The sequence below is a fragment of the Bos javanicus genome, chromosome 23 (genome assembly GCF_032452875.1).
Source record: "Bos javanicus breed banteng chromosome 23, ARS-OSU_banteng_1.0, whole genome shotgun sequence".
Taxonomy (NCBI): domain Eukaryota; kingdom Metazoa; phylum Chordata; class Mammalia; order Artiodactyla; family Bovidae; genus Bos; species Bos javanicus.
This window is the reverse complement of record NC_083890.1, coordinates 9427620-9450165: the sequence shown is the minus strand read 5'-3', so window position 1 is coordinate 9450165 and position 22546 is coordinate 9427620. Positions and strand designations below refer to the sequence as shown.

The following is a 22546-nucleotide window of genomic DNA, read 5'->3' as shown; positions in this document are numbered from 1 at the left end:
CAAGGACCTCAGGGATGGAATTCAGCTATGAGCCAAGCAGTCAAGGACCTCAGAGATTCTGAGGGGTGGAGCCTGGGTGACACTTCACAGCTTCCATGGGTGTATGTTAACGTTATGACGTTTTGCCAAATTGTTTTTCAAGTTGATTTTATCAACTTCTACTCCCTTCTGCAGTATTTGAGAATTTGTATTGTTATTCTTCCTTTCCGTATTTTTGGTTTTCCTGTGCTTTTTTTATTTTTTAATGATTTCTATAGATCTTTTTTTGAGGTGCAAAAAATGATCTCTTTGGCTGTGTCTGATGTTTTTAACTGAGTTTCTTTCTCTGGAAGTTCCAAGTATTTCTTTAAAAATGTTTATCATTTTTTTCCCTTAAAAGGCAAACTGTATCTTGTGTATAATTTTCAAATCTTTATATATTTTTAAATGATATAAAACTTATTTGGGGGCTCCCCTGGTGGTCCAGTGGGTAAGACTCAGCCCTCCCAATGCAGGGAACACAGGTTCAATCCCTGGTCAGGGAACAAGATCCCACAAGCCACAACTAAGACCCACCGCAGGCAAAATAAAACAAACAAAAAACAAAAAAAACCCTGTTTCCTATACTGTAACCAACAGCTGTATTTCTTGATGTCCTGGGGCTCTAATTTCACTGGTTGTCCTGTTCATTTTCATGCAGGTTGCTTCTTCCCGTTTATCATTTTGTGGAAGTTCTATACTGCCTGTGTTTGTCCTTCAGAAAAGTTTTGTGTCTGCTTCTTCCAGGCTCCCCAGGGATATTACCAGCCTGGGGCCCCATTTCTTCCTTTATTTAAAAATAAACCTTTACAGGTTTCAGAAGACAGTATCTTCTAATTCTCTCATGGTTGCTTTCTTCTTTTTTAGTCTAAACTTTGGACTCATTTATCCTGAACCTTTGTGAAGATGGTGCCGCTGGAAGTAAAGGAGAAAGCCGGGGTGTCAGCTAAGGAGAGAAGTGTCCCGCAGTGAACGCCAGGCTTTGGCTTTGTGAGTCCCATCCCACTAGCGGCCCAGAGGGACTGTCTCCTCCTGGGCCCTCCTGAGCCCCTCCCGACCCCCGCGGCCCCAAGTCTGGTTTGTGCTGTGCTTCCACACCCCTCTTCTTACGCTCCTGCCCCAAATGCTTCCTCAGGGTGGGACGGCACCTTCTCAGTCCTCCACAAACCCTGCTGGCTGATGAGCGGTGAGCTGAGCCCAGAAGTGGGGGGAATGATGGGCAGCCCCACCAGCTAGAATCGACCACCCCCACCAGAACCCCAGGCTCATTTGCCCAGTGTCTCCCCCTGCATGCACGGGCTGTGGGGAAGTCCCCTCAGCCCCCAGGAAAAAGACTATCAAGAACTGAGTTAGTCTAAATCAATTCTTAAATATTTAATTCCCATTTATTTAAAGTTCCATCAGTCTGTATACACTATTTATATTAAAAACACAGGAAGCTGGAGCTCCTAGCAAAAATATACATTTCAATTTTGGAGACTGTTCAGACACTGAGAAGAGCTGCATTCCTCAGTATCAGACCAGGTGGGGGATGAGGATGGTGTGTGTGGTGGGGGAGAGAGGGCGGGGAGAGGAGAATAGGGACCGGAGGGAAGAATTTTGCCATAGAGAGTGATCGGGGGTGTGGAAGGGCCCCTGGGGAAGACCAGACAGGACCCAGGAAGCCTGGGCTCTCACCCCGCATCTCCTGCCACCTTTCTCAGAGACCCCAGCCAGCTCCTCACCTCTCCAGGTCCACTTCCCTCTGGAAAGGCAGCCTGGGCAGGCTCTGCTCTCCATTGGGCCAGCCTCCAAGCTGGGCCCCATCCCGAGGTGGAGGTGGCAAGTGCTCGTCACTGGGGGGACAGACAGGGCAAGGAGCGGGGCTGGGCCTGGAGGTCCTGGTCACTCAAGGCGGTGCAGGGAGAGTTCCAGGCGGCCGGCTGGGCCAAATACAAGGAAAGGGGAGCTCAGCAGAGCTGTTGCAACAAATGGGGGTCACAGATGTGCAGGATCTGTGAGCAGGTACTGGGCTGGGTTCGCAGGACCCCACCGCCCGCCCACCCAGAGATCTGGCCCAGCCCAGGGAACTGGGGCGAAGCTCTGCGGCCATCCCTGGCCCCTCTGGGCCCTCACTTGCCTCCAGGTGAGGGAGAGGGGCGAGGAGGCCCCAGGTAAAGTGAGTTCAGTGCTCTTGGGGTGTGTGCTGGGGGGAGTGTGTGGGCAGGAGCTGCAGCTGGGCTGGAGCAGGGCCACCTCCTGCGGGCACAGGCGGGTGTGCAGCCAGGCCCCGGCGGGGGGTGGGGTGGGGGGGAGAGCTGGGGTGCTGGTGGGGGACCCACCCCATCAACATCCGCCTCCCGTGAATCTCGCTTTTCTTCAGTGGAGGTGTGGGGACCCCCACCCGGAGGGAACGCCACCTCTATCCAGGCTGGAGGAGTGTACCCCAGCGGCCAGCACAGGGGGCCGTCAGTGACGCTGGCCTGGAAGCTCAGTGAAAAGACCAGGAGGATGGCAGGTATCGGGGGGCAGCCGCGGCCTCAGCAGGGCAGTGACCATCTTGGGGAGGCGGCCCCTGCCAGGGACCCAGGTACGAGGGGTTGCTCTGCAGTCAACTCAGGGCTGCTTGGCTTCCCCAGGAAGCCAGGCCCAGAGCGCTTAGTGTTTCTTTGGGGTCCTCGGCTATGAAGACGGGAGAAGATGACCGTGGAACAAAGGGCAGGCCGCACCCCCCTGCTCGGGCCCTGTTCAAGCTGCTGGTGAAGTGACACAAACTGTCTCAGAGGAAGACAAAGAGGGACAGACACGGGGACGGGGAGAGAGAGAGGGAGGGGGCGAGGCAGGAAGCATGAGACCTACAGTGAAGAAGGAGAGCAGCAGAGGAACGAGAGCAGACGGAGGCGCTGAGGAGGGAAGGGAGGCTGGGGCTCAGGGAGCCAGAAGCCGTGAGTCCTGCCAAGTGAGAGCGATCCCGCTGCTCGGACGCCCAGCGCTCAGGGGCTGGTCATGGGAGAAGCCCCGCAGGGGGCGGGGTGGGGCGGGGGGGGCCGACCGCCGCCTTCAGTACATGTCCTTGTAGATCTCCTGGAGCAGGGGGTGCAGTGAGGTCTCGGTCTCGGTCTTCTTGATCCGCTGCATCATCTGGGCGTGCTCCGTGACCAGCTGCCGCAGGTCGGCCATCTTCTGCAGCAGCTTGGGGAAGAGGTACTGCGCATCGGGGTGGTTGGCCTGCAGGTGGAACTCGAGGGCGCGCAGGATGGTGTCCTGGATGGCCTCCACCTGAGACACGTTCATGAGGCCTGGCCGGTCTGTGGGCACACAGGGCAGGGTCGTGGGAGGGAGGAGGCCCACCTGGAGGCTCGGAGGGCGGGGCAGTCCCCTACCCCACACTGGTGTGGGCAACCTGGCCTTGGGGACAGTGGGCCTCCCGCCTTGATCCAAACCTTCTCTACCACAGACTACTAACAAGGCTATGGGCAGATCACTCAGCCTCTCTGGACCTCAGTTTCCTCATCTGTAAAATGGGAATAACAGAAGTGCCTCTGGCATAGAGTCATTATGAAGATTAAAGAGTTATAATCTAGGGAAATCTGGTGACTTCCCTGATGGCACAGGGGATAGGAATCTCCCTGTCAATGCAGGGGACATGGGTCAGATCCCTGGTCCAGGAAGATTCCACATGCCGTGGAGCAATTCAACCTGTGTGCCACAACCACTGAGCCCTTGCTCTTTAGAGCTGAAACTGCTGAGCCCACATGCCTAGAGCCTGTGCTCTGCAGCAAGAGCAGCCACCATGATGAGAACGAAAAATAGCCCTGGTTGATACAACTAGAGAAAGCCCGTGCAAAGCAACAAAGACCCAGTGTAGCCAAAAATAAATAAATAAAAAGAAACTGAAATAGCGCCTGGCATGAAGCAAGCACTATGCCACTGTCAGCATGAGTCTGATTATATTTGGTGTGCTGGAATTTGAAAAATTCAGGTAAAACAGAAACTTTCTCTGCCACCAGAAATAACCCCCATCAACACATTGATACGTCTCCTTTTCCTTCTGTCTCATCCGCATGTACTAGACAGAGCAGGTCCTGCACACACAAGTTAGTGCGTGCGTGTCCCACTGCCATTGCCAGGCTGGCTCTGCGCAGGCCAGCCCCCCGCCCCCTCCCCGCCCCACTTACCTCCGCACAGAATGATGGCTGCGATGAAGAGAGCCAGGTCACTGTCATCAAGTTCCAGGGCATTGAACTTGACGGCAAACTCGAACTTGGGCTCAATGATGTCACTGAAGGGCTTTCGGAGGCTGCGCAGGAACTCCCGGGTGACGAAGCCGGTGCCGTTGGCCACCAGCAGCCCGTCCTTGTTGACGATGGAGGCCAGCATGGCAAAGATGGCCTCGTGCACGCCGTACTTGAGCAGGGTCACCTGGTCGTTGAGGAAGAGGTCGCCAAAGCTGGGGATGCTCTTGGCGAACTCGGTGAGCTCACGCACGGTCTCCACCGTGGTGCACTGGCAGCGGTAGAAGACGTGCACGCTGATCTCCTTGTAGGGGGGAAGACTGTTCACCAGCTGCTTCCAGACCAGGCCCTTCTCCGCCTGCCACAGCGTCTCGATGTCGTGGATCACAAAGGGCTGCAAACCAGGCCCCGTTAGAGGCCCGGCCTCGGGGGACCCCCGCCCGTGTGTGCTCCCACACCCTCTGCCTCTACCAAGGAGTAAGCAGGGAGGAGGCCCACTTCTCCCCGCAGGCAGGCGGGCAGCAGCAGGGCCCAGAGCTGCCAGCTGAGTTGTGACACTCACCGCTGTGTGGCTGGCCTTGCCGGTGAGGATGCCGCGGGCCTTCTTTTTGGTCATGTTGAAGTTCTTCAGGTAGGCGCTGTAGATGTGCTTGGAGAAGGCCCTCAGGTCGGCCACCTGGGGGTTGTGCTGACTCCCCTCATTGGCTGTCAGCCCCGCCACCAGCTTCCTCTTCTCTGCCTCTGGCATCCGGCCGAAACGGATGGCTGCGCAGGGAGGGGGACCGTCATGGAGGGGCCTGGCACCTCTAAGGCACGCGGGCCAGAGACAGAGATATGCTTTCAGAAGCTCGGGAGCCAGCAAGCTGGAATGCTGGGGTACCCCTCCAGAATACAAGCTCTGGAGCGGGGCAGGTCTGCTGGCTATCTTGTTCACAGAGTCTAGCACACACGGGCCCTAACTCACAGGGTGACTGAGCCACTGTGGCTGGGAGGCCGGGAGGCCGGGAGGCTGTGCTGCGTGGTGGCGGGGGGACAATCGCTGGTATCAGAGGCCTGTGCTTGAGGGCCAGCTTGGCAGGTGGCCCACAGTGTGGCTGGCTTCAGGCAGGCCCCCTCACCCTCTCTCATGAGAAAAGTGCAGCTAATAAACAGATGACCAGAATTAAGTAAGAGTATTCACATAGGAAGCATTCAAAAATAACAGACCAGGATGTGAATCTGGCTTCTCTCAGAGAAAACCTGAGAAGTGTTCAGTTACCCCTGAGATCTCCTAGAAAAGCTGCCTCTTCCCACCCAAGGGATAGGGGTCCCGGCTGATACAGACTAAGGGGAGGGATCAAACTCCAGACCTGCCCCCCTCCAAGACACAAGACAGATAGGTATCTGTGGGTGGAGACAAGTATACAAGAGGGCCTCCCCGTCCTCTGGAGGTCTGGCCCAGAGGGGCAAACGGGGCAGGCGGGCTATGCAAAATCCTACCAAGTCTCACGACAAGACTTTGTTGGGCACCTAGTGCACAGGGCAGGGCAGGCTCTGTCTCCTGGAGCACTGGCCTCCAGGAAACTCCAACCTGGGTCCTGGCAGCTGATACACGTGGTCAGCTACTGGCTCCTGCCTGCCCTCAACAACCAAGGCCTGAGGGTCCTGGGCCTTGGCAGTGGCTTTTCACACCTTGTCGGGTCATCCAGGACAGGCTCCAGGAGAGTGGTGGTTCCAACACTACTGGAGTTGGGGTCAGTTCCCAGGTCCCTTCTGGGCCAGAAGAGGGTGAGACCTGGGTGCAGACAGGTGACTCCCCGGCCTGGGAGCGTGGCAGGTCCCAGGCAGTCTGGGAAGGCAGACCTCAGGCCAGCCTGTGCTGACTTTGAGACTCAAGGCCCAGATGGGCAAGGTCAACAGCTGACCTGCATGCTGGGCACTGCTCTGAGGGCACCCCCTTCTGTTTCTGGGCTCCTGGAAACCTGGTTTCAGGTCAGCTCACCATTGTGCGACATGCCCAGTGCCAGGCATTTCTGGAAGCGGCAGTACTGGCACTTGTTGCGGTTCTTCTTCTGGATTTTGCAGATCCGCTCACATTTCTCATATTCCAGCTTCATGCGGATCGTCCGACGGAAGAAGCCCTGAGGGAGTGCAGATGCATCAGGAAGAGAAAAACCAGGGAGAAAGGCTGAGGCTCCAGCCCTGCCCGCTGGGTTGCACTCAGGGGCTTGATTATACATTAAGATGAAACAATTCCTGAATTTGGAAGTAATGGGGGAATATCATTGGAGAGGAGAGGCAGAAGGAAAGTAAAACAATTCTAAAACTTTTGAAATAATTCAAAATAAAATACCATATTTAAGTGCTTCTTTGTTCATTTGATGACACCAAACACTATGGCTAACTTAATTTACTTGTAAAGCATCTGGTTCTACAGTTTTCTACGCAGTTGTTTAGTAAAATCATCTGTGAAAGTTTGATGGGTGTGCAGTTAGGAGAAAAAACCCAAAAGCACCCCTGGAAAAATAATTAAAATGTTTCCTTTATTATAAAAGAGCCCCTCCTGGGGCCTTGAGGCGCAGGAAGCCCTGACCTCCAGGAGGAGATGCAAGCCCAAGGCCCGCATTTGGCCCTGCATGCCCTCTCCTGTCCGGTCCCCAGGGGGTGCCAGCGGCCCAGGTGAGAGGCTGGGTCAGCACTGCCGGTGCCCAGTCCAGGCCAGGTGAGGGAACCCCTCCTCTGCTGCAGGACCCAGAACTCAGCCTGGAACTGGCCCAAAGGCCTGGCTGCCTCCCAGGCAGGAATTTCGCAGTGGATCTGGTCAGGGCCTTGCCTGGCGGTGGGAAAGCTCTGTCAGGTCAACTCACCATGCGAGCACAGCCCACCCTCAGCCCGTACCTTGCATCCCTCACAAGCGTGAACGCCGTAGTGGAAGCCCGACGCCTTGTCCCCGCACACCCGACACTCCATATTGAGGCTGCCACACGAGGCCCCGTCACAGCCCATCTGCAGTTGGTCCAGCAGTGAGAGTGGAGAGCAGCTCTGGGAGAGGTCTGCAGACACACAACACGGGGCGAGGTCTGCAGACACACAACACGGGGTGAGGTCTGCGGACACACAACACGGGGCGAGGTCTGCAGACACACAACATGGGGTGAGGTCTGCAGACACAACACAAGGTGAGGTCTGTGGGCACACAACACAAGGTGAGGTCTGCGGACACACAGCACGGGGCGAGGTCTGCAGATACACACACAGTGGCTCCACCTCCTGCCAGGCCTAGGGACCTGGGGAGGTGACCAGAGCCCTTGGGGGAGCATACGTGGTGAGAAGACACCTATGAATCACAATCTTGGCTCAGCCACTTAAGGGCTATGTGACTTCTGGGAGTCAACCTTTCCGAGGTTCAGTCTCTTCACCTAGAATGTGGGGTTAATGACAGCTTCTCTGGGAGGAGGGTGAATGTGTCCAAAGCCTTTCCCCCAGACCTGACACCCTGAAGGTATTCCAGAAATTCTGCTCACTATCTGGCCGAGTCTGAGCCTGCCTGGGCAGACTCACCACTGGTGGAGAGAGGGCATGGGGGATGGCTGTGTTTTGGGAGGAGGGCAGCAAGAAGGAAAAAGCAGACAGATTCTCTTAGACTGTCCTTAGGAAGTGGCTCCCTGGTTTACAAGGCTCCACGGGGTGGGCCCATGGGGGACAGTGTGCGGCATGGTTTGCGGGGGCTTCAGAAGTGCCCCCACCCCAGAAGTCTGATTCCTGCATGGACTCCAGAGATGCTGTGAAGAGTCTCTCAAGAAGCTCAAGCTCATTCCCACAAAATTTCTTGCTTGACTGAGCAGAAAAAGCAGAAGTCTCAGTCACGCTGACCGGGCAGCAGGCTGAACTTCCTTGAGTGTTTTCCTACTACTAATAAAGGCAAAGACGTCTGAGCCCCGGATTGAGAGTTTCAGTGAGGAAAGCAGTTGGCCACGGGGGGCTTTGGAGTATTAGTGCTGCCGGCTGACTCACTAAGGAGGGCTGGGGCCCTTCTCCTGAATGCCTCCTCGGACGCTCAGAAAAGAGCCCTCCCCGGCAAGGGGGCCTGACTGAGCCCCAGCACAACGCTACTTCGTGATGCCATGGGTAGCCCGTCTCCTCTGCCAGGCTAGACTGACAGCCTGCCGTCCTCTGCCTTCTTCCCTGATGAATGCGCACCCTCCTCAGAGGCAGGGGCCAAATTCCCAGAGCAGAGGAGCTGGGAGCAGACGGTGCTGCAGGGAGACCCCAGCCATGGTGGTCAGCCCAGACGTAACGTGTTCCGGGCTGCCTTCTGCCCTCTCTACAGTACGGTCACTCTGCACAAGATCTTGACTCCTGTGACTTTCCTGGTGGTTAAGAATCTGCCTTTCAGTGCAGAGGATATGAGTTCAATCCCCGGCCGGGGAACTAAGACCCCACATGCCGCGGGGCAACTAAAGTGGGGTGCTGCAACCACTGAGCCCGAGAGCCACAATTAGACAGACAGCCCGAGGGCGGCCATGAGGACCCTGCATGCCGCCACTGGACTTGATGCGCCAAACAAACAGGGCTCCCCAGGTGGGCCAGTGGTAAAGAAATCCGCCTGCCAGTGCAGCAGACGCAGGAGACACAGGTTCAATTCCTGGGTCGGGAAGATCCTAGGAGAAGGAAACGGCAGCCTGCAGCAGCTGCTTGCCTCCCGGCTGTGAGGGTAGGGGTGACACAGCCCCTGCTTCCTGAAAAGCTGGGCCAGTCACAGAGGCCAGGCGCTCCACAGGCTGCAGCTGTGCCGCTCAGCCTGAGGACAGGGGTGCTCACTTCGGGGGGCGGGTGGCCTGGGGGAGGGAGCCCTTCCGGTCTCAGAGACCCTTGAGTGCACTCAGAGTTGGGCGCCCCCGTCAGGACATAAGGGCCACAGGGCAGGGCCTCCGTCTGCTGGGGCGCTGCTGCTGGACGTAGGGCAGGTGCCCCGCGACTCTGGACTGAGGGTCCTCCAGCCGCCTGGGTGCCCGGGCCTCAGTGCCCTCTGGCTGGAGGGGCTGGGCAGGACCCGCCACTCCTGGAGGGCATGGGATTCATGTCACCAGCTGCTGGGAGAAAAACGAGACAACACGTGACGAGGCTCTGCGGAGACCTGCGCAGATGCGGCAGGGAGGGTTTCCAGCACTTCCTCCCGATCTGTGTGGTCTGTGTGCGTGTTCGCTTTCTGGCACTTCTCGTAAATGGTGTTGCTTTTGTGGTTTGCACGTCTGCCTCCCCTGCTAGCCTCGGCACGTCTCTACTCACATTCTCTTTGGATCTCGAAGGCCACCTCCTGCACCGAACCTGGGTTCACAGTGACCTATCACCCCAGGCTGTTCCCACCTCCCCATGAAGAGGGGTGCTTCCTTGTCCCCGCTGTGGCCCTGGAGGGCTGGCAGGCGTCTGGTCACTTGGTTGCTGCTGGCACTGCTTGTGGCAATGTCATCCTCTCTCTTCACTCAATAGACATTTGCTGTGCACCTGCTGAGCACAGAGCTGGAGTTGGACCCTGCCCTCAATCAGCGGAGGTGAGGAAACCAGGACCCAAGGCAGCGAGCGGCAAGGCTGGCTGGCGGCGGGGCAGGCAGCGAGGTGCAGGCCTGCGGGGGAGCTGCTGCTGGGCGAGGGGGTCAGGGAACGTGACCGCTCCCCTCTCTGGGCTCAAAGGTCAGGGCTTCGGACGACCCCCAACTTGGTTCCAGGTTCTCAGAAGCAGCAGGCCTGGTGTCGGGGGTGAGAATGGACTCAAGAGCCCTATGGGCAGCTCAGGTCAGGGTCCAAGGCTCAGACCTAAGCTCTGTGCCCTGGGCCTGTCCCCTCTGCAAATGGAGTTGACAGCAGCGTCTGTCTAGAGTCATGGTGAGGAGCATAGGAGTTAACAGAGAAGCTCTTGGACCTTGGCGGTGCTGTGTAAATCCGCTTCCGTGAGGATGGGACTTAAGGTTCTGCAGTTCTCAAGCCTGTGCCCACATGGCAGGGGCCAGGCCTTCTCCTTCCTCTGGCTGCTGGCTCCTCTTCTCCACGGCTTCACAGAAACCAAGACAGAGGTGGAGGGTCTTCTGCTTGTGAGGCTGGGAGAGCTCTGAACGAGACTGGGCACCCCTACTCCACCTGCCCTGCTCAGCCTGGAAGAAGCCAAGGTGCCAAGCCCTTGTACCAGCGACGCAGGCAATCTCTGGACGGCAGGGAGAGGCCCTGGTGAGTATCCCGGGGGTGGCAGGGAGCACTCAGGAGAGCTGCAAACTGGACTGGGGAGAGACAGGCACAGGGTAGCGCCAGTGCCCCGGTACGTCTGCTCCCTGCCAGGTGGTGGGAGGCCACGGGGAGGCACGGAGGCCTGGGGCAGGAGTGATGGGACAGTGCCAGCCCCCAGACCCTGCCTGTTTGAGGGGGTAAGAGAACACGAGGAGCTGACACACGGCAGAAGGGGCCGGGGAGCTGAGGGGCGGGGATGCACGGAGTGCACGTATCCTGCAGGGGAGGTCTTGCTGTGGGGAACCGGTGTGTTGGGGTATTCCTGGCACCTCATGGTGAGCTTTCCAAAGACAAAGGTTCTGTTTCTTCCCTATTCACCCCCTGGCTTAAAAGTTTATTCTCCAATCGTCACCATATCCTACCCAAAAGTGACAATGGCAGAGTGTTCCCCACTCAAGGGACCCACTTCTGAAGGCTCCTTGCCCACCCGTGATCTCCCAGTGGGAGAATCCCAGGGAGAGAGGAGCCTCGCGAACCACAGTCCATGGGGTCACAAAAGAGCCGGCAGGACTGAGCAATTGAGCATGAACATCATTTCAAACCACCCTGGGAGGCAGTAACTGCCACCATTTAAAGATGAGGGGACCGAGGCCCAGGAAGTTACAGGTTTTGTCCAAGGTCACCTGTGCAGTACATGGCAGGACTGGGATTGGACCCTGAATCCGAGAACCCCTGCAAGGCCTGCGTGTTTGAGGCAACAACACCCTCTGTCAGTGCACGCCCAGTGTGTCAGGACAGCCACTGGACGCTTCACACATCAGCCTCACGTGACCCATGCATCAACCCTTCAAGCAGGTCTTCTTCAAGACTCTTTCATAGATGAGGAAACAGGCTCAGAAGGCTAGGTGACGTGCTGACAGTGGCTAATTCTGTGTCAGCTCAGCCAGGCTAGGTACCCATGAAATCAAGTTTTTGGTCAAATCCAGTCTAACATGTTACTGTGAAGGTATTTTTTGATATGACTGATATTTAAATCAGGACTCCCCACATGTGAGAGGCCCCTGCCGGTCAGCTGAGGGCCTTAGGAAAACGAGATCAAGGCCTCCGCAAGGCAGAAGGAATGCTGCCTGCAGGCTGCTTCCGACTGGAGCGCCATCATCACTGCCCCCAGGCCTCCAGCCTGCTGGCCTGCCTGCAGAATTTCAAGTTGCCAGTCGTCATAATTACATGATCCAATTCCTTAAAATAAATCTCTCTCTCTCTCTACACACACACACACACACACACACACACACACACACACACACACTCGCTCTTGGTTCTTTCTCCACAGAACCCTAACACTGTGGCAGACTAAGAATTATAGCTCAGAACCCCCAGGGCTGAGCTCTGACCCCCTGCACTGGATGACCACCCAAACCTACGTGTGCGTGCGTGTGTGTACTTGTGTTCATAACTACTAATCAATAGTTTGTGACTAGGATCAGTGAGGAGATGAGTCACTGCCGAGTGTATTACTGGAGTGTTTGGACTCAGCATAAGCAGTAGCCCCATCTCGCAGAGAGTGAAGTATCAGTTGCACCATCTCTGATTACAAGTTCAGCAAACAGACACGACTGACCTTACTCACGTCATTGCTCCCCCTGCCTGCCTATCTAGTCTCCATCGCTGGAGGCATGCTGTTGTTAGAGCTGGAAGGGCGGCCCAGAGGGAACAGCCCTGTCTATTTACTTTGCTGGCAGAGCCCCCACAGCAAACAGCTTCTGAAGACAGGGCCAGTTCTGTGGAACTCTGGGGCTGGGTGACCCGGCAGTCTCCTGTTCGCCTGGCCTGTGGGCTCCTCAGAGCAGGTACCCAGCCGTGCCCTCCCCTGGATGGCCAGCCCCTGCGGACCCCCGTCAGGCACTGCTGAGTGAGAGGAAATGCCGAGGCCAGGAGGAAGGACACTCTTGTCTCCCCCAGTCCCGCACGGAGACCCCTGACCTCCCCCTTGGGCGTGACTGGGAGGTTCGTCACTGCCGCCAGAGGGGAGGGGGCGGGAGAGGTGGGTGAGGGCTGGCTCAGCGCCCCCGCCAGCCGAGGACTCGGGCACGCAAGCGTCCTCGCTGCTGAGTGCTCACGTGAGGCCCGTCCTGCCCACCTCCTGGAAGCGGGGGTGCTTGGCAGATGCTGAGCTCAGTACAGAGGTGCACAGCATCAGCGCAGAATCTCTGGGGGGGTCAGAGGGAGCCAAACTATTCGGCCTGCCTGCTGTTTCAGGGCTTGAGACGGCGCCTCATCTTCTTGGGTCCCTGAGGGGACTCCAGAGGCCAAAGTCACAGACTCATGGGAGGAACAGGGAACCGGCAGGTGCTGGCACACCCGAGGTTGGTCACATGCCACCGTGACTCCTCACCCGCCAGCCCTTGAGATGGGCAGGATTTCTGGCCGCACCACGCAGCGTCCCCGACCAGGGATTGAACCTGGGCCACTATGGTGAAAGCCGGAAATTCTGACCACGAGGCCACCAGGGAAGTTCCAGGACGCAGCCTTAAAGGGTGAAGAGACTGAGACTGGAGAGGTGAGGCCCTCTCCAGAGGCCCACGGTCCAGACTGGTAGATCTGGGGCTCCTGCCCTGGGTGCTGGGATCCCTGACACAAGAAGCTCTGTTCCCTGGGCCCCTCACCTGCTGGCTGCTTTGTTTTTTTTTAAGAAAACAACAACTAGTTTATTTCACCCTTTTAAACAAAGCGATTCATTTGCTTTTTAAGTTTTATGAGACTGCTGCAGGCTTGCTGGGAAAAACATATAAGGGCACACATGTGGCGCGTGACAGACCCCCCCCGCCCCGCCCCGCCGCCACAATCCTACCCCTCCGAGCAGCCCCCAGTCCTCTGGTTGTTCTCTTCCAGTGCCTTCCGAGGTACATGAGGATTTTTAAACAGTGGGATCCTCAAGCAGTTGGGAGCTTACTTCCCTGTCAGTGTATACAGAACCACCTCAGTCTTCCTACTGACCACACGGCACCCCACTGCACGGCTCTCCCACAGTTTACATAACCAGCTCCCCACACATGGGCGCTTTCCAATTTTCTGCTATCATGAACGCCGTGGCTGTGGATGAGTGTGGAAATATCTGTGCACCCTGAGCAAGTATTTACACTGGATACACTGGCTCAAAGAGAAGCCGCAGGAGCGAAGCAGCACACGCTCAGAAGTGCTGGCCTGCACCGCCAAGACACCCTCCCTGCCTCGGGGGCTGCAAGGCCAGCCCGGTCCTCGCCACCAAACTCACACGCCACCAAACTCACACGCTGAATGACATCTCATCTGAAGAGTCCGTCTTGGCTGTCTAGTAGACTGAGAAATGTTTCTTCTTTTCTGGCCATTTGTCTGTCTGTCCTACTGTCAACTGCCTGCTCCCGCTTTTCTGGTGGGGGGCTTGCCTTGTAGAATTTTATATACTATGGCTTTCACTTGAGTGATTAGGTTAAACAATCCCCTCCTGTTTCAATTACTGAACAAGTAGGTCTTTCTACTACCAAGTCATCCATTTATTGATACACGGAATCTACTAAACGCCACATCGTACAGAGCACTGTGAGACCGGCTGGGCAAATTCTGCCTCAGACACCTCCCTGTGTGCCCGGAAGCCCACCAGCTCCCTAAGACTCCATCACCTCACTTGCCTCGCCTGCTTCTGCACCGGCTACTGCATGCTGCTCTGCATGTGGACAGGCTACCACTTGGGGATACGGTCCCCCAAGGTGTGCAGGAACCACGGGACCGGACACCATGCTGGTAACTTCTCCGTGCCCGGGGAGGGTGTGGGCCAGGTAGGCCGTGAGGCCACCGACCCGAGGCCCTCTCTTCCCCTCTCTCCCCCCTGGTGTCCTTGGTGACAGCTCTCACTCCTTCTTCGCCCCCAGTGGCTCCCCTCTGCCTCCTAACCCTCCGGGCCTGTCTCCAGTTCAGACAGCGTGGGCCGTTAGCTCTGCAGGACGGACAGCTGCAGGTTTAGCCAGTCCTCTCTTCTGAGGAAGGTTGTTCTGCAAAGCCATCCCAGGTACCAGCCACCCAGCAGGGAGCAGGTGACCCTGGGGGTGGGGGGACACCCTCTCTCGGAGCCTGAAGTCACAGCAGCATACTTCCGTCATGCCTGCGTGTCTGGTGGGACCGGAGGGACTGGATGATGGCTCTCCAGTCGCCCTGCCCCACCCTGTGCCCCGAGGAGGAGGAACCTCTGCAAAAGCCGGGCTCCTGCTGTGCAGGTTCAGAGCAGTGTGACCCAGGGATCCAGGCCTCTTGTAGCTGAGTCTCAGGGGGGGCCAGTCCGACCTCAACAGCCCCCATCTGCCCTGCCTCAACTCCAGACCCCATCCGCCTCCTTCTCCCCATGCAGACCCAGGGGGCCAGAGCCATCTCTGTGGGGCCAGCCTGCTCCTCTGCCCACGTCACCACTTGCAGTCGGGATCCCCTTCAGCTGAAATCAGGAGCAAGGTCGGGATGCCCCTCCGGGCAGCACATCCTCTACTGACCCAGAGCTCCCTCTGCGGGAAGGGAGCAAGGATCAGTGAATGTAGCAGCACTCGGGTGGAGGGGGCGGGAGAGAGCTGGGGTGAGGTGGCGAGGGAAGGGGCGGCATCAGCAGCAGGGAGAGCCAGGGGCTGAGAGGGGGCATCCGGGAGACCTTAGCGGTGGACCCAACATCACAGCGATGAGAGGAGGAGGACGACGGAGCGGCACAAGGTACCAGAGGAAGGCGTCTGCACTGATGCTGGCAGTAGACACCGGGGAACCAACAAGTGAGGCAAGAGAAGCTAAAATCTGCCTGGCTGCACGAAAGTACTATTAATTCCGGTCATTCTCACTAACTGCTTAGCATCTGCCAAATTACAAAGCACCCTGACGACGTGTCACTAGCACCAGATGAACTGAGTTGTGTATTCTGTCTAATCCTAATCATCACACATACAGGTGATCTTTCTGGATGATGCTGATACACGTTTGTGCTGGGCCCCTTGTAGTATGAGAGGTGGAATATCAACAGCACACGCATTACAAACGCTAACTCGTTCAATTCCCACAAAAGCCTGCTTGTACACCTGCTATAACTCATGTTCTACAGGAAGAAGGGAGACAACTCGCCCAAGATCCTGCAGCTGATGAGCAGCAGAGCCAGGGTGTGGCCCCGGGCTGCCTGGCTCCGGCCCTTAGCCACCCTGCTCACCTGCCCCCCACGATGACACTGTTTGCGGCGGGCCAGGCTCCCCATCCTGACTCTGTCTGCGTCCCCGGCCCCTCCTCACCTGTGTAGCTGCTGGAAGGAAGTGAGTGCTCTGGTCCCCCGTTGAGCTCTGGGGCTCCTTCTGCCTTTGCCGCTTCCTCTTTCTCCTCCTCTGGCCGGGCCTCAGGGGCTTCCTCCGGGGGCTGCTCCATGGCTGACTTCCCCTGGGCGCCACGCCTGCAGGCCCGGTCATAGCTCTGGCATCATCTGGGTCTGAACGCAGATGGATCTCTACAGGGCAGTTCCCGTCAGCCTGGACGAAAGGGAAGACAGGAAGAGGTTGGGGAGGATGAGAGGGTGACAGAGTGGGAATGGGTGGGGAGAGGAGCCCCCACCCGGGAGGGGCACGTCCTGCTGCCCCTGCTGGGGCTGGAGGGCCTCAGGCCTGCAGTGAGCCAGTCTCCACTCCTGGCATCACAGGTCACTGCGCCTCCACCCTTTGCCCACCTGGCTCTTACAGCAGGTTTGTGGGCTTCAGAGCAGTCTCTGTGAGCCAGGTGTGGCGGGCGACATGCCCCCGTGAATCCTTCCCCGAGCCCTGCTCTTTGAGCCTCCTGAGCCTGCAGGAGCCACATGGGAACGGCCCGAGGGCCTTTGTCAAATTCTCCACCCCCTGCTGGAGGTCCTCATATGCATCCGGCTCCCCAACCCCCATCCTGTCCCCACCAGGCCCGAGAATTATCTCTCTCCTAAGCACCCGGCTTGAAGGCAGTGGATCCCACCCTTCCTGACTCTGGGAGAAGGAAAAAGACATGCTCCCTGCCCACTAGGCTGGCAGCTGACAGGTCTGCAACCAGACCGTCAGCACAGAGCCACCGGGCAAGGGGCGATGCACGCTGTCCCGGAATCTGGTGACCCCCATATGTCAGCCTGGAGGAGGCAGTTCCAACCCTCAACCAGTCTTGTCCACAAATCACATATAAGCGAGGGGGAGTGAGGCCACGAGATGTGGGGAGTCTGGCAGGGAACGCCTCTCGGGGATACAGCCTGAGAAGAGACGCGGAGGCGGCACACTGAGGGAACCCTGCTGGCAGGGCGAGGGGCGCCATAGGAGAGAGGGCTTGAAGGGATGGCTGGGAGGGCGGGCTGAATCCCGGCATGCGCACTTCACGCCACAGGGAGCGGGACTAGACCCTCCCGTGGCGGTGCAGACCCGGGAAACTAACGGCAGGAGAGACCTGGCTCAGAGAAATTCAAGGACCTTTGGGACCGCACCCTAGATGTCCCAGGCAGCTCAAACTCAACCAATCCAAACAGAAGCCACATTCTGGCCCCGAGCTGGCCCTTCCCTCCTCTGGTAATCCCTACCTCTGTGACCCAGACGCCCACCACCCACCTATCAAAGCCGGAAAGTGGGAGCCACTCGAGACTCACCTCTCTCACCCTGTTCTAGACTTGCAAACTTGGCTATACTGGAATCACTGGGGAGCTATCCTCATAGATTCTCATTCGACTGGTTTGGGAGCGGCTTGGCATCAGGACTTTTAATTCCCCTGGGGATCGTAATGCACAGCCAAGCTTGAGAAACCCTGTGCTACAGTAAAGCAACTTCCAGTTGGCGGTAAATCGTTTCCTCTTAATCACTGCTTCCCACCAGGCCTTCATCTTCCCTTGTGTGGACTGACACAATGACCTCTTAAATTGGTCTCCCAAAGGCAGCTTGGAAATTCAGTGCCAGACTCTAAGCGCCCGGGAGCTAGGAATCTGGAGTTGCGTGTGTGGGTGCAGTCACTGACAGGATAGCTGCAGGACGGAGTTCAGCTCACTGAAGACTGACGTGCCACAGGAGGACGGGTGCCAGAGTGGGGACGAGGCGGCGGCCAGACACGGAGATGCTCGGGATGGACGAGTGGCAGGGACAAGGGGGAGGGTAGTCAACCATGTCAAATGCTGCAGAGTTTAAGGGTGATAAAGAGATACACGGCCACTGAATTTGGTGACTGTGAGGTTATCTCTGACCTTGTTATACAAATTTCAACCAAGTGGGTGGGACAGAAAGCAGGGCTCCGAAGAGTAAGTGGCAGCAAGTAAGCTGGGACAGTGAAGGAGACTTACTGTTAAATGATTATATCAGGGGAAAAAATGATAAGAGGATGTAGCTTGGAAAACTAGCAAAGCCAAGAGAAGGTTTTTTGGAATAGAGGAGACTCGAGTAAGCTGCGGCTGAAGGAGAGGTCTTCTGAGAAAGACAGTCTGAAGAGTTAAGGGGGAAGCCGGGGCAGAACGACTGATGGGAGGGGAATAACTCAAAGGCACAGGATGAGGAAAACACGAAAAGCTGCAGCACTGTCTGTGTGGAGGGGTGCTAAAGCTCACAGGGAACGGCCACACTTTTTAGTTAACCTGAGTATAAGGCATAGTTGTCTACTGAGAGTAAAAGATAGGACTTGAAGAAAGCAAAGAGGCTGGATGCTACTGCTAAGTCACTTCAGTCGTGTCCGACTCTGTGTGACCCCAGAGACGGCAGCCCATCAGGCTCCCCTGTCCCTGGGTGGAGGTAGGGAATTAACTGGAGAGAAATAAAAAGAATTACATAGAAAGGCTATGGTAAATAAACCACCGAGGCACTGGCACAAGAACAGATAATCACTGAAAGAGAATATACAAAGTCCATAAACAGATACAAATGCATACCGGACAGGACTTTAACGTTATAAAGATGGCACTACAGGGAGAGACAGATGGAGAGAGTAACTCTGAAACAATACATTACCACGTGTGACACAGACAGCCAGTGGGGGTTTGCTGTGTAACACGGGGAGCTCAAACTGTGACAACCTAGGGGGCGGGAGGGAGGGTCAGGAGGGAGGGGACATGTGTATACCTGATTCATGTTGCTGTTTGACAGAAACTAACACAATAGAAGGCAATGGCACCCCACTCCAGTACTCTTGCCTGGAAAATCCCATGGACGGAGGAGCCTGGTAGGCTGCAGTCCATGGGGTCGCTGAGTCAGGCACGACTGAGCGACTTCACTTTCACTTTTCACTTTCATGCACTGGAGAAGGAAATGGCAACCCACTCCAGTGTTCTTGCCTGGAGAATCCCAGGGACGGGGGAGCCTTGTGGGCTGCAGTCTATGGGGTCGCACAGAGTCGGACACGACTGAAGCGACTTAGCAGCAGCAGCAGCAGCAACACGATATTGTAAAGCAATTATCCTCCAATTAAAAATAAATGCATTTATTTTTTTAAAAAGATGGCACTCCAAACCAAAAAGAAAAGACAGATTCTTCAGGAAATAATATGGAGACAAATGAGTAGCCATCTGGATCCCTACTTTATATCTTATACCAAGACAAGGTCCAAATAAATCAAAGGTTTTAAAGTTAAAACAAAAATACTTGAACTATATAAAAAGTGATGAAAAGCTAAGTGGAGGAAAAGTGAAGATTGATACTAAAATCCACAAAATTTAATGGGTAAAAACTTATGGGTAAAAAAATTAACAAATGCTATTCCATAAAAATACAAACTTACTACAAAGTAAACAAACAAAAAACAACCAAAAAACAAACCAAAAAAAACCCCTCAGGGACTTCCCTGGTCCAGGGGCTAAGGTCTGCACTCCCAACACTGGGGGCCTGGGTTTGACCCCTGGTCAGGGAACTAGTGCCCACATGCTGTAAACTACAGTTCCTGTGTTGCAACTAAGACCCAGCACAGCCAAACACACACACAAAACCCAGAAGAGAAAAAACAAAAACAGGTAACAGACTGGGAAATATATTTGCAATTCATCAGACAAAGGGCTAACTGCTCTAAAATCGTTTCTAAAAATTAAGTAAAAGACCAGCAATCCAACAAAAAACTGGGCCCAAGATACAAAAAACATAGAAAAAAGGTATACATTTACTCCTTAAACATATGAAAACACACTCAACATCATTTATAAAAAGAGAAATACAAATTAAAACATCACTAAAATACACTTTTTTTTTTTGCCACACCATGGCAGCTTGTGAGAGCTTAGTTCCCTGACCAGGGACTGAACCTGGGCCCCTGGCAGTAACAGTGCAAAGGCCTAACCACTGGACTGTCAGGGAATTCCCGGAAATATGCTTTTTACAATCAGATTAAAACAAACGCTAACACCCTGGCTATGCACTTGGGGAAATACCATCTCACATGTCCCTTGTGGGAAGGTAAATTAGCATGACCTCTAAAGAGGATAATTTGGCTACATCTCTTACATTACTGGACACGTTCCCTCTGACCCAGAGACACCACTTGTAGGTTGTCTCTTACAGCCACCCTTCCACTGAAGCATAGTGACACAGTGTTAGCACAAGGCTACTCATTACAGAATTATTTGCCTGACATGGGTGGGGAGCAAGTTAGACATCCATTAACAAGGGACAGCCATAAACAAGGATGATGATGTTTATGGACTGATATGGGAGTATCTCTAAGATATATTAATTAGAGAAGAAAGCAATTTGCAAAATGAAGTGAAGAGCTATGAAGTGAAGTCGTGAAGTTGCTCAGTCGTGTCCAACTCTGCGATCCCATGGACTGCAGCCTACCAGGCTCCTTTGTCCATGGGATTTTCCAAGCAATAGTACTGGAGTGGATTACCAGTTCCTTCTCCAGGGGATCTTCCCAACCCAGGGATCAAACCAGGGTCTCCCACATTGTAGACAGACACTTTACCGTCTGAGCCACCAGGGAAGAGCTATACTTTGTGCAAAAAAGGTATACTGAAGCTGGATTTGGTCTGATAAGATAGTGCTGGAAAGCTACATAAGAACTAGGAACACTGGTTGCCTCTGGGGGGGTGGGGGGGGACTGAGTGTCTGGGTCAGAGATTTTTCACTATACCATTCATTTTTTTAAATTTTGTTGGGGTATAGTTGATTTACAATGTTGTGTTACTATGATACCTTTTAAATTCTGAACTTTAAATTCCTGAAAATAAATTGAAATAAAATGAAAAGGCAAAACTTACAAACAATAATGTGGAAGATGAGAGGATGTGATGAGCAATAAACTGCTCAAGCCCTTTCTCAGGAGACATGGAGATGCTGATGAGCATTACGGTTCAGTCAAATGTACACAGAAAAGTTCCAAAGGTAAGCACTAAGACACTGTAAACAGAATGTACGATTTCCAAATTATTACAGCAGAATGGGAGAACTTGGGAGAAGTCACGTGAAACTCTGGCTTTCTGCCTGACGAAAGTCTCACGGACGGGAGCCTTAACAACTGCATGCAGTGGAGGACGGTGGACTGGTCCTGTGACAGAAGGGCCGTGGTGGTGGGAAAAGTGGGAAGTTTCAAGTCAAGTCTGCAGTCTGCTTGATTCAGCTAGTATGAACAGTACTGCACCAGCCTTCATTTCTCAATTTTGGTAAGTGTGTCTGGTATATGGGAACTCTGTACAATCTTATCAGCATTTCTATAACCCTAGACTTTTTCAAAATACAGATTAAAAAAAAAAAAAACCTTAAAAAAATCTGGCTTTCTTGTTTCTCTTAGAAATTAAGCAGACCTGGCCAATGCACGCACTCCTGGGCTGCTTCCCTCATTCACGAAGCATGAACTGCTGTGCTCACTTGCAGGGATGGGAGTCTGGTTGGTGTAAACTGGTTCCTCAAGTATCACTCTCTGATCATCCCTGAGCACTCAATTTGGGAATCACTGGACCTAGAGTGAGGGAAGTGCTCAGAGGCGCAGGTGCTGCCGCGTGACCCTGGCTGATGAGCGAGCGGCCACCTGGGGCAGTCACCCCCAGGTGCTACCGATTCCAACTCCCCTTATTTCTCACTGAGCCCTCTCACCTTCTTGGATCAGCTATGTGCCTAGCTACACACTGAATTTCCCATGCTGTCTAGCAGTTACAGTGCTCAGGTGACGATTCTCACCAACTGTACGCAAACAGAAATCTGCTAGAAGGGTCTGCTGGAAACACAAGCCTGAGAAGACAGCTCCAGAGGGTGAGGCTCAAAATAGGAAGGAGCTGCGGATCACCACAGCATCGCGGAGCTGTGGAACTAGCCCTGGAACATCGGTCTCCAGACCGCTTATTAGGTGGAAAAATTAAATGCTAATATCCCAAGGCTCTGTTTGCCAGATTTCAGTTTCGTGCAGTTGAACACCGCCCGAGCTGACACAGCAGCAGGACAGAAGAGGAGAGTGGGAGTGTGGGGAGGGTGGTGGCAGCGCTGGAAAGGACCTCGGTGACCACCGAGAGCAGTGTGCGCCTCTCCTGGCACGTAGGAAACCCTCGACAGAAACTAGCGAGTATCCAAACAACGAGGACCGGAGACACGGATTCCTCTCGCTTCACAGAACGAAAAAGCCTGGAGGTGGGGGGGGCAGGCCAGGTGAGGGGCGAGACCTCCGGCCGGGCTCGTGGCTGAGGCATCCAGGAGACTTCTGACGAGCGGTGTCGGGGGCTGTGCCACGTGGTGCCGGGGGCGGGCAACGGGACCTCCGTGAGCCCCAGGCGTGCTGGGGGCCCTGACCACACAAATGAGTGCACGAGGCCGATCGGAACAGACTGCTTTGGGATCTGTGTAGACGGGTTGTCGGTGGAGACAGGGAAATCCCACAGGGCCACGAGGACTGGGGCCCCCTTGGAGGAGGAAAACAGGAGGAAAAACCACACTTCCCCGTAGAGATATTTGACACAGTATTTTCTCACACATTCCCTGGCACCCTCTGAGTGACCCCGGGGCACAGTACAGACTTCACTGTCAGGACCGATACTGGAGGGGGGCAGGAGCTGACCAAGGTCCCTCCGCGGGGCAGGCTTGGCCCAGTCCTCACAAGCACACTATCCCCCAACCCCTGGCCAAGGCCAGCCCCAGGGGCTCCCCTAGGCAGATGAACAAAGAGACCAAAAGCGC

At 55.1% G+C, this 22546-nt stretch overlaps 1 protein-coding gene across 7 annotated transcripts in view; it reads right to left on the bottom strand.

Moving 5' to 3' along the window:
- Positions 1–1377: 1377 nt before the first annotated feature.
- The window catches only part of PPARD (peroxisome proliferator activated receptor delta), an 85824-nt gene continuing 64655 nt past the window's right edge, over positions 1378–22546 (bottom strand). For 3 of the 7 annotated variants that reach the window (XM_061399057.1, XM_061399059.1, XM_061399058.1), the window contains 5 exons: positions 15719–15949; positions 6214–6352; positions 4795–4997; positions 4176–4626; positions 1378–3305 (listed from right to left, as the gene is read on the bottom strand). In XM_061399057.1, coding sequence (XP_061255041.1) covers positions 3058–3305; positions 4176–4626; positions 4795–4997; positions 6214–6352; positions 15719–15949 — 1272 coding nt within the window. In that variant the 3' untranslated portion in view covers positions 1378–3057. Of the gene's footprint in view, positions 3306–4175; positions 4627–4794; positions 4998–6213; positions 6353–7109; positions 7346–15718; positions 15950–22546 lie in introns of those variants that run through there. The other 4 variants (XM_061399053.1, XM_061399054.1, XM_061399055.1 and 1 more) reach the window with 4 other exon arrangements.